Here is an 11,858-nt window from a genome sequence, read left to right as displayed (position 1 = left end):
ACACACAACATGTATTGTTGGGATATTCAATGCATTTTCAAAGCCTGATATAGTGATTGGATTCTTATTGCTTAATTACACATTAGAATATTTGTATAATTTCTACCTTGTGAACCAGATCTTATTAGTTTATAAAGTTTTATTAATCAGTATTAATAGTTGATGACAAAGTATGACAGACCTACTCCTACACACCAAGCTCAGGGACATGAAGAATGTGTTGATGTATTAATAGGCAATGTCTTTGTGACCTGAAGATTGATATTTTTAAATGTATTTCTAATGTTGACAAAATTATGGACATTTGTGACTTGTTGGTGATTTTAATAGATTTTTAATACCTAATGCACATTTGTAAAAAAGTTGTCACTCTTTGCTTGTAAGCATCAAGGAATAAATTATAAACTCTATTTGTATGTAGATAAATTATGATGAGTAAGCGATTAAAAATACAAAAAGGTGATTGAGAATGTGTTGTGTTGAGAAGTATACAGAAGTTGATGTTCAATTCATAGTAATTTCTCATTATAATCCATGTAATGTGGAACTGCACCACTAGGGGCTCTAGTGAGTAAAGATTGTGTTGAAAAATGCGGAGAAAAAGAAAAGAATAAAGAATGGATATGGAGTTGAGCTGGACATGTCTACAATTACCGTTATTTGAATTGATTTATTTGAATGTTTCTCTTTCCTTTTATAAATCATCCTTATTTTTGTTACTAACACTACATATATATTCCTATGTTTGTATTAAGAGCTGCTCCCTCTGGCTATATTTCTCTGTATCCTATTCTGAAGAAACGGATTTTATGCAGTACCAATCGTGTTTCCGGTACGGATCGTGTAGCGACAGGACAAGTGTAGTGTGTTCTGTTATTGGGGGAAAACACCACAGAATGAAAGGATGAAAAATATTTATTTATTTGGCTTGTTAGACCAGCAGAGAAGGCTTTGAAACGAGGCGGAGAAACCTAACATCACTGTCCACATAATGCAAAAGGTTTACTATTCTCTACTCTGCTTCTTTAGAATCATTTATATTTAATATTATTTGATTTGTTGTTGCACATGTATTGTGAAGCTCTATAAAATAGTTTAACAACTTACAGTCATATGTGGCAGTGACTGCGCCACTGTTCTATAAAAAGCAATATGCTTGTGAATCTGTTGCAACGCACCCAACAACCAGACAACACTTGACAAACTGAAAGCGAAACTAAACACAGTGGAAAACCCCACACTCACAGAAAGGCAACGATCCTTATGTAACCAGTTTTCAGCGAGCACTAAAGGAACATGCTCAAAACAGTTTCTCAACTTGGGAGATGAGTCTTTTTCACATTTCCATGAATGTGTAACAGCCACTGAAAACTTTCCATTGTAACCAGAGCGTGTATTAAATCTCCAGAGTAACTCCAGACACGTTCAATCCAGCTGCAGCTGTGGATTACAGGTCAGTTGAAATGTGTTGACACGTTGTATGATTAACATTTGAATTGGCATGAAAGATAATAATCAGGTAATTGTTTGAAAAAGAGCTCATTGAGCTTACAGTAACATTACGCTTTCATACTGACTGAATAAGAGACAGAACTGATTGTCATGTTGAACAGCGTGTGACTAGAATGAATACATAGTAGTGTTTTATAAGAATCTTATACCACCATAAACAAAAACAAAAACATACTTGTATAGATGATACAGGAAGAATTGCATAAGATAATACGGAATGCTAACACAGTAACACTGGTGGGTGAATGTTTCACAAATGTAGGTTCCTGTTCCTTGTTCCTGTTCAAACTGAGCAGACAATAAGTGTCATATTAATGACAACAATGATAGCAGATGGATTGTAATGTCAATCATTTACTTGGTCTGACTTTGAATGAAAAAGTTTATGATTTGAGCTAACTTAAGCCTTCATATTTGTCTCTTCAAGACAAACTTTAGTGAAATCACACAAATGAATAACTGAAAATGGGAAACGCTCAGGACACTTTAGAAAGTTATGGCTATATAAACCCTGTCCAAGTGGCACAAGGGTCCTTCGGAGCAACATATAAAGTGGTATCAAAGGATGAAGAAAAGGAATATATGATGAAAGAAATTAAAGCCAAACAGGTATGTTTTATTTTATCATGTATTTTTTATACATTTTTTGCATTTTAAATATGCTAAACAGTTAGCTCTTCTAATAAATGTTGTATTTTGTAGCATTAGTAAATGAATTAGGTGTCATGACCTTACAATGAACAATATTTTTACAGCATTTATTCATCTTAATTGTTCGTCGTTAGGTCTTGATAGTTCATAATGCACTTACTAATGTTATTGTTAATGTTAACTAACATAAACTCAGCAAAAAAAGAAACGTCCCTTTTTCATGACACTATATTTTAAAGATATTTTTTTTTTAAATCCAATTAACTTTACATATCTTTATTGTAAAGGGTTTAAACAATGTTTCCCATGCTTGTTCGTTGAACCATAAAAAATTTATGAACATGCACCTGTGGAACGGTCATAAAGACACTAACAGCTTACAGATGGTAGGAAAATGAGGTCACAGTTATAAAAAATTAGGACACTAAAGAGACCTTTCTACTGACTCTGAAAAACACCAAAAGAAAGATGCCCAGGGTCCCTGCTCATCTGTGTGAATGTGCTTTAGGCATGCTGCATGGAGGCATGAGGACTGCAGATGTGGCCAGGGCAATAAATTGCAATGTCGTACTGTGAGACGCCTAAAACAGCGCGACAGGGAGACAAGAAGGACAGCTGATCGTCCTCATAGTGGCAGACCACGTGTAACAACACCTGCACAGGATCGGTACATCCGATCCCACACACAATCCCTCCATCAGTGTTCAGACTGTCTGCAATAGGCTGAGAGAGGCTGGACTGAGGGCTTGTAGGCCTGTTGTAAGGCAGGTCCTTACCAGACATCACCGGCAACAATGTCGCCTATGGGCACAAACCCACCTTCCCTGGACCAGACAGGACAAAAATTGCTCTTCACTGACGAGTCACAGTTTTGTCTCATCAGGGGTGATGGTTGGACTCACATTTATTGTCGAAGGAATGAGCGTTACACCGAGGCCTGTACTCTGGAGCGGGATCGATTTGGAGGTGGAGGGTCCATCATGGTCTGGAGCGGTGTGTCACAGCATTATCGGACTGAGCTTGTTGTCATTGTAGGCAATCTCAACACTGTGCGTTACAGAGAAGACATCCTCCTCCCTCATATGGTACCCTTCCTGCAGGCTCTTCCTGACATGACCCTCCAGCATGACAATGCCACCAGCCATACTGCTTGTTCTGTGCGTGATTTCCAGCAAGACAGGAGTGTCAGTGTTCTGCCATGGCCAGCGAAGAGCCCGGATATCAATCCCATTGAGCACATCTGGGACCTGTTTGAATGGAGGGTGAGGGCTAGGGCCATTCCCCCCAGAAATGTCCTGGAACTTGCAAGTGCCTTGGTGGAAGTGTGGGGTAACATCTCACAGCAAGAACTGACAACTCTGTTGCAGTCCATGAGGAGGAGATGCACTGTAGTACTTAATGCAGCTGGTGGCCACACCAGATACTGACTGTTACTTTTGATTTTGACGCCCGCCCCGCCCTGCTGAGTTTAGTTAACCTTTACAAATAGTTAAGATCATGTAATAAATCAAGTGCAACATACTCTATATTCAATTTATTAAAAAAGAGGATCTCTTTTTTTCCCTGCAGTATTTTTTTTTATGCCACACACACTGTCAACTGATCTTGACCTTAATGCAGAACCTTCTTTGAAAGTGTCTATTTTTACTTTTTTAACCTTTATATATTGCAGCTGTCTCGTGACTGTATAACGAAAGCAAAATCAGAGGCTGATGTACTTTGCAGACTGAAACACCCCTACATTGTTGATTACAAGGAATCATTTGAAGGTTTCTACACAGCGACACAGTTGATACACTAAATCATAAAGATGTTAACATTTCCAGAAATTAAACTTGATGCATTTATAATCTGCCTGTTATTTGCTTATAGAAAATGGTTCCCTGTATATCATAATGAATTACTGTGAAGGTGGAGATCTTGCTAAAGTGATGGCAGTTCAGAAGAACATTGCAGTCCATTTGCCAGAGGAAAAGGTAATTTTGTATGCAAAATATTAAGCTAAACTTACAGATTAAAATTATATTCTGTATGTCTGCATTAATTCCTACATTTACAAAAGAGACTCATAACACAAGTCTCAATCGGAGAGAGACACTTGAAGACTGGCAAAGAGACTGTTATAAAGCCAATGGAGCCCTCAGCACAGGTGAATCCTGTCAGCACTAATCAATGGGGTTCATCAACTCCTTAACTCTGCCACTACCAATCTGCAAAACTGAGAAAGGACAAAAACAGAAAGCTGCAATCCAAAGAAGGGATTGTAACGCTTGTCTACCATCCATTCGATCATAATGTGTATGCGATGTTCTTATGTATGTATGTATGTATGTATGTCTGTGTATGTCTAGATCCTGGACTGGTTTACACAGATCTGTCTGGCACTAAAGCACATCCATGACAAAGGAATTTTCCACAGAGACCTCAAACCTCAGGTGTGCATTTTCTTTTTCTTTTCTTTGTTCTTTTGTGGTATAATATCTGTAAGGTGTTGTGATTAATTTTTTTGTTGTGTTTTTGCAGAATATTTTTTTGACTGAGGGGACGCTCGTTTTAGGAGACTTTGGAATTACTAAAACTCTGGCACAGTAACTATAATTATAATTACTACAACATTTTAACAAATGCACAGATTACAACTGCAAAACATGTCAACTTTCTATTTTCTTTTTAGAGAAGTTTATGTCCACAAAAATGTGGGCACCCCCCTGTACATAGCTCCAGAAGTTTTAATTGGGACGCCTTACACTGCAGAAAGGTTTGCTATTTTATTTTGTACTTATTCATTTGTTTTAATTTCTTCTTGTGAAACAGTGCATTCACAAACGTATAAATAAACAAATAAATTAAGCCACATTTATTAAAAGGTTTTGCCATGAAATGGTTAATTTTAAACATTTTGCCTGTAGCGACATTTGGTCACTTGGCTGGGTACTTTGTGAACTCTGCATGGCAAAATTTGATGTGAGTACCTACATAATTATTAACAGGGAACAACTTTTAAACAAATGTACAAAATTCAAAATGTCTTCAATTAATCTTCATGTAGACAGAAAACATAGAAGAGCTCAGTCTAGCCCAGCACCTCACTCAAATACCTCGACTGCCTGAGCTCTACACAAGTGACCTACAGACTCTTGTCAACACTTTACTTGAGAAAGATGCCTGGAAAAGACCTTCTGTAAATGATATTCTCAAACAGCCATTCTTATCGAAGCGAATTCCAAAGCTTCTGACCCTAAAGGTAGCTTATTTTACATGAATACTTTTAATACCATTTAATTACAGTTAAAAACACAGAAAAGATGTCTCGCACACAAATCTACAAATATCTTTTGTAGTTTAACCACAATGCACTGATAAATACTTTTATGTCTATTTGTGTCTAATTCCAAACAGATCCTTTACATGGAATTTAATCAGAATGCAGAATTTATGAAGATCCTTGGTAAGTGTAGCTACATTGAAAACATGTCTTCAGCTTGTAAATATTAAGTGTGAAATGCATCTAATTCATGGTTTTAATCCTTGAAAATGTTTAATATCAAATGCAGGTCTCTGTGATGAGAAGGATCAGCCTAAAGACCTGGATATGCTGTAAGATTTGTTTAAAGTTTTGGTATTCTGTGTATTTTGTTGGAAATAGGAAGGTACAGTGAAGCTGAATGTTATCTAGATCTTTGCCCTCAAAGGATTAAATACCTTGATAGTGACACTCCTTAATGTTTTTGTGGGAGCAAGATATCGTACCGGCATGGTAATGAGATATCCACACAAATAGCTGATAGTACAGTACCATCCATCCATCCATCCATCTTCAACCGCTTATCCAAAGTCGGGTCGCGGGGGCAGCTGCTCCAGCAGGGGGCCCCAAACTTCCCTATCCCGAGCCACATTAACCAGCTCTGACTGGGGGACCCCGAGGCGTTCCCAGGCCAGTGTGGAGATGTAATCTCTCCACCTAATCCTGGGTCTTCCCCGAGGCCTCCTCCCAGCTGGACGTGCCTGAAACACCTCCCTAGGGAGGCGGCCAGGGGGCATCCTTACCAGTTGCCCAAACCACCTCAACTGACTCCTTTCGACGCAAAGGAGCAGCGGCTCTACTCCGAGCTCCTCACGGATGACTGAGCTCCTCACCCTATCTCTAAGGGAGAAGCCCGCCACCCTTCTGAGGAAGCCCATTTCGGCCGCTTGTACTCGCGACCTAGTTCTTTCGGTCATGACCCAACCTTCATGACCATAGGTGAGGGTAGGAACAAAGATTGACCGGTAGATCGAGAGCTTTGCCTTTCGGCTAAGCTCTCTTTTCGTGACAACGGTGGGATAGAGCGAGTGCAATACCGCCCCCGCTGCCCCGATTCTCCGGCCAACCTCCCGCTCCATTGTCCCCTCACTCGTGAACAAGACCCCGAGGTACTTGAACTCCTTGACTTGGGGCAAAACCTCATTCCCATAGTACAGTACCCTGAATTTGAATTACCTTAATGTTGAGCTGTAATGATAGGCTACACATAATCTGTACAGTATACCAGCGTAATCATACAGATTGCTATGGCAAAGTGGATAGCCACAATCTAACAGGAGATTAATATCGTGGATGATAGTACTCTTAAGAGATTTAATGTGGATCGCAATGAACATGCAACCCATGGGGACTAGAGCCGTAAGTCATAAGCACAAAGTATTCACTATGTCTAGGGACAAGCAGGTTTGGTGAAATCACGCACACAACAGGCTATGGGCTGGATCAAGTGCAATTTAATTTAGAGGGTTTTCCCTGGTTATTGCAGCATATGCATCATATTAAATAGTCCATTCCCTCAAGCACAAGTATTAGAAATAAAACCGCACATTCGTAAAAAATTGGTAGTTTAAATGGACTGTTTACAATGAATTAGAAGAACCAAAAAATATGGACATGCTCCTTTTATATGCTAGGACAATGTTATTCTAATCAGGATTTTAATGTACGCTCTGTTAAATTAGAAAATGTAAGTAATAGTAATAATTTCCATCTACTAACATAAATAATGGCTAGTATTAACAGTGATTGTATCGGCACGCACTTCACTATTACCGGTAGATTTTGATTTTGTATAAACTCATTTGTTGAAACGCACAAAACAAATTACAAAATGTAATATTATTATAAAATAATAAAATAAAGATACACCAAATATATTTCTAAATTCAAATTACACTTCAACCGAAACACAAATATAATCAAAATAACAAAATAGTCCTCTCCAACTTATTTAACAGGCACCTTTATGGCGTTTAATGTTGGATAAAACAGCGCAAGCGCATAAACACAGCACGCAAGTGAATTTCAACAGTGTGAGCACCATGACACAGCTTGCACGTAAAATTTAAACCTGCAGAACTTGCAAATCACAAACTCGAGCACAAAAAATATGATTGTGCACACAAATTAACAAGTCCCACACATGCGCAAGTTTTTTCTCATCCAACAACAGCCACTCACGAGCGATTCGAAGAGATGCAGCCAATCAATACAGTATTTGGTCAGCAGCCAATAGCATTTGTTAACAGAAAGGATTGGGCCCCGCCCCTGAGTGTCAAAACCGACTTGTGTGCAGAAAATAACTTGCGCGTGTGTACAGATCTGCGCGCGCGTGTGCAGAAAAGAACTTGCGCGTGTGTAGGACTTGTTAATTTGTGTGCACAATCATATTTTTGTGCTCGAGTTTGTGATTTGCAAGTTCTGCAGGTTTAAATTTTACGTGCGAGCTGTGTCATGGTGCTCACACTGTTGAAATTCATTGGCGCGCTGTGTTTATGCGCTTGCGCTGTTTTGTCCAACATTAAACGCCATACACCTTTTTCAGTGACTTCTGAAGAATCACTCTATGACAACAGGTGAAAAAATACCAATACAAATTAGATATAGACAATTGTAAATATAAACCTAATAATATTAATTGAAAAATAAATCATGACTTAAGTTTAACACACATCTCATAATTCTTTTGTTTCATAAGATGACTATAACTCTCATCGCCAGGGACATAATTTGATGTTCAACTATATTTACAGATTTTGGACATTCATTTTATTACCACCTGCTGGTTCAATCTTGGAACTGAATGTAGACTTTGAATTGAAAAGAGAGGTGGTACTAAAATGTCCTGGAGCAATTACCTATTTCTCAGGAAGATAGCAAACTGTGCTCTGTGCCACTTCATTACCATGCAAAACACCCATAGTTTGCGTGCATACACTCACAGATAACGCTAAGACTCCCACCAATGCCCACTTGCACATGCTCAAAAATTGCACTTAGAGTTTGTGTCCTCATGGAAATAGACCCCTTAATGTTACTTACTGTTTTAGTGTATTTGTATATTTATACTGTGGAAGACTTTTTTTATGGAAAATATTAGTAAAGCTTTATTGCATACGTTTTTTTTTTCTAAGAAGGAAATAAATGCATTTTGACAGGGAAATAAGTATACAAAGAGACAAATTTCAACACTCAAAATTTGCTATTAATCACAAATAACTATGAGAAAGTATGTGATTTAATCGAGATTTAATATTTTTAATCGGCTGACAGCTCAAATTTTTATGTTTTCCAACTGGCCTAATAGTTTTCAATTGTGAAAATCTTTGCACATCACTATTTGCTTACAATATATACAAAAGCGAATATAGTTTCACAGCTTGCAGTAGTTTATCAGTGGTTGCAAACTTAATTTTTCTAAAAACGATTTCAGGACACTTCAAGCCCTTCATGATGTCCTGAAGATGAGCATCGAGGAACTGAATTCAGAATTTGAGGAAAAGCATCAAAGTCTCACTGGTCAAATTGAGGAGCTGAATAAGATCACAGACAGCCTTGAGTACATGCACAAGGCAACTACAGTGGGCAGTCTGACAGGGGCAGTAATGGGAGCGGCTGGAGGAATCACATCCATAGTGGGTCTGATTTTAGCCCCTTTCACTCTCGGTGTTTCATTAGTTGTCACAGGTGTGGGTGTTGGCGTTGCAGTAGCTGGAGGAGCAACAGGTGCGGCCTCTAACATCACTAACATGGTAAAGCAGAAAAACCTGCGTCAAAGCATCCAGGAGATCATCAACAATTACCAGAACACAATTAACCCAATAGTGGAGCATCTGAATAAAATATGTAGTAGCTTAAATGCAATTCAACAGATGCAGATGGTGCAGCAGACAATGTTTGAATCAGGTAGTGCAATGAAGACGGGTGTAGGGGTCGGAAAAGGAACTGCCGCCATTTCAGAAATATTCCGGGTATTCCAAGTGGCTAAAGTTGGCAATGTGGCTGCAACTGCTGCCAAAGCGGTCCGTGTTGCAGGAATGATAACAGGTGTAATCAGCGGTCTCTTTGTTATTCTTGATGCTATTTTTATTGCTAAAGAAAGCATAGAAATGTATGAAATTAATCAAATAAATGCAGAGAGAAGTGGTGAAGAAGACCAAAAAATGTCTGAAGACAAAGTCAAGAAGCTCAAATCAGACACTTTGAAATTCATTCAGCAGATGAGAAATACATCAGCTCAATTTCAGGAAACTCTGAATGAGATTTCACGAGTAAGAGACGTTATCAACAGAGAGTTCCAAAACCAGCAGAACAACAATGCTGCAGATAAACAATAGGACCAGTACTGTACAAGAAAAAATAAGGCTCTTATGAACCCTATGCCCTATCTGTTCACATTGATTAATCATAGAATTAATTTAAATGTAAAATGTTTTGATTTAATTTAAACATCATTCATTCAATTCAGGCAACTCATCTAATCATACTCCAGCATATGCTTAAATGGTTCACTCAGATTTCCTTCATCACTACGTCATGCCGCTCTTGTTTTCCATCACTCGTTTGCAAGAGAAACACAAAATCATGATGTCACATGCTATGCCTTTGCTTTTAAAAGCAAACAGTTATTCTAGATTTGGATTGTACCTCGTTTGGTTTACACACCTCAATGTTAATGCTCCTCATCACAGCTAGTCTCCATCAGCAAGACGCAAGTTCTCGGTTCGTTTTTCTTTAGGGAACAATTGTTATATGAATATAGTTTGTGTCAATGGGTTTTCTTTTCTTTTTTTCTTTTATGTGTTTATGTAATATGTTTAATATATTAATTTTACTGTTTCCAGCTGTTTCCGCTTTTCAAGCACCATTGCTTAACTTTTAGAAGAGTAGTCATTGCACATCAATCTTCATGTTGAGAAAATATTTGATGTTCTTTTTACAACAGCATTTGCACTTCCAAGTGTACTCCTGAATTGAGCAATGAGGTTCAGCATTCATGCACATTGATATTTGTTGAAAGTATCATTGAAGTACATTCAGTGAGCATGGTCCGATTATGACATCTCTGTTAAGTTTAGGTATGTTTAGGCATTGTTTGTGGCTTGTATTTCATTAGAATGTATATTATTCATTGTGTAGTGATGGCCACTGCTGTATCTCTGTATTTATAATATTTACAGTATCAGAGGATTCTTCATGTTTTTTGTTTGTCACTCCGATAGCACCTTAAATCATTATCACTTACATTGATTTGTTCCAAATATCCACCACTGCTATCATCCCTTAAAGGGGAAGTATCATTTGTTGCTGTGTGCCTACCAACACCTAGTGGTAGATAATTGCTATGCTAAATTACTATGTTTTAAATTTCAGCACAGAATGCATATTGCTAATCAAATTGAAGAAGTGAATAAACGGGTTTGCTATTTACTGTGTACTGTATTTACTGTTTTTCTGTTTAGATGTAATTTTGGCAACATTAAAAGTGAAGAACTGGCAGCAGGGTTGCCAGCATGTTACTGTAAACTTAATGGTGTCTTGCTGTTGCTGAAATTAACAGCTAGATACTGTTTTTACAGCTACAGTATACAACTGTAATTTAGCTGCATATAGATATCAAATTACATACTATCTACTGTTGTTGAAATTAACAGCTAAGTTCCCAGCATGCACTGCAGCGTGAAGAAATTACTCCGATTTTTTTTACTATTTACTGGTTTATTTTGACATTGTTTTTGTTGAAGTCTAAGATACTTGTATTTTAATGTTCAGCTTTTACATATTTACGTAAAAGTATGTTCCCTTCACTAAAAAATCTACACTTCTGATGGTGTGCTGGAAAGCGCTTTGGGAACACCCTTTAGGTGTGAGCAGCTGTGAATATGTGTGCAACACGTCAATGAACATTGACCAAAATTTATAGCCTCTGCTGGTGTAATCATTGGATGCACCTGCAGCAGGGCTATAAATAGACGAGTCACCGGCGCGTCGTCAGATTTTTTTTCTTCAGAGCTCTGTGTGTGTGTGTTTCACGAGCCTGTCAGAACTTTCTTTCCTCTGTTAGGAGTTAGAATTGGTTAGACAGTGCGCAGAAGACCTTCTCTCTTTTCTCTTTCTTTAAAAAAAAAAAAGGAAAATATGACAGAAAATCAGGGCAAACGATGTGCGTTCCCCTGTCTCCGCTCTATGGCTGAGAGGGACGCGCATCAGTTTGCTTCATTTGTTTGGGGGAAGAGCATGCTGCTCTCACGTTGGAGCGGGGCGGGTGCGAGCATTGCGATCTGCTTTCGGGCAAAATGCTTCGCGCTGGCCTCGCTCACTTCCGGGGGTCAGCGCCCACACTTCATTCGTGGGGCTCTCGCATGGATCTGGCTGAGGAGCGAGAGACAGG

The 11,858-nt window shown here is 38.4% G+C and overlaps 1 protein-coding gene across 1 annotated transcript; it reads left to right on the top strand.

Moving 5' to 3' along the window:
• The first annotated feature begins 617 nt into the window (after positions 1-617).
• LOC127643086 (probable serine/threonine-protein kinase nek2) lies at positions 618-10,880 on the top strand. Its single transcript, XM_052125650.1, has 12 exons — positions 618-1,453; positions 1,940-2,121; positions 3,836-3,932; positions 4,036-4,139; positions 4,515-4,598; positions 4,687-4,751; positions 4,838-4,921; positions 5,073-5,127; positions 5,213-5,407; positions 5,563-5,611; positions 5,718-5,760; positions 8,901-10,880. The coding sequence occupies exons 2-12, from the start codon at positions 1,978-1,980 to the stop codon at positions 9,802-9,804; spliced, it is 1,824 nt and encodes a 607-aa protein (XP_051981610.1). The 5' UTR covers positions 618-1,453; positions 1,940-1,977; the 3' UTR covers positions 9,805-10,880.
• Positions 10,881-11,858: the final 978 nt, after the last annotated feature.

The sequence above is a fragment of the Xyrauchen texanus genome, chromosome 1, assembly GCF_025860055.1.
Source record: "Xyrauchen texanus isolate HMW12.3.18 chromosome 1, RBS_HiC_50CHRs, whole genome shotgun sequence".
Taxonomy (NCBI): Eukaryota; Metazoa; Chordata; class Actinopteri; order Cypriniformes; family Catostomidae; genus Xyrauchen; species Xyrauchen texanus.
The sequence above is the reverse complement of the archived record's forward strand: the minus strand, read 5'-3'. Positions and strand labels throughout refer to the sequence as shown.

Bases quoted from the DNA above. Each gene is read 5' to 3' on its own strand.
- LOC127643086 (XM_052125650.1), top strand. From the start codon at position 1,978: ATGGGAAACGCTCAGGACACTTTAGAAAGTTATGGCTATATAAACCCT. The intron at 2,122-3,835 runs GTATGTTTTATT...TATATATTGCAG, and splicing joins AAGAAATTAAAGCCAAACAG to CTGTCTCGTGACTGTATAAC. The intron at 5,128-5,212 runs GTGAGTACCTAC...ATCTTCATGTAG, and splicing joins TCTGCATGGCAAAATTTGAT to ACAGAAAACATAGAAGAGCT.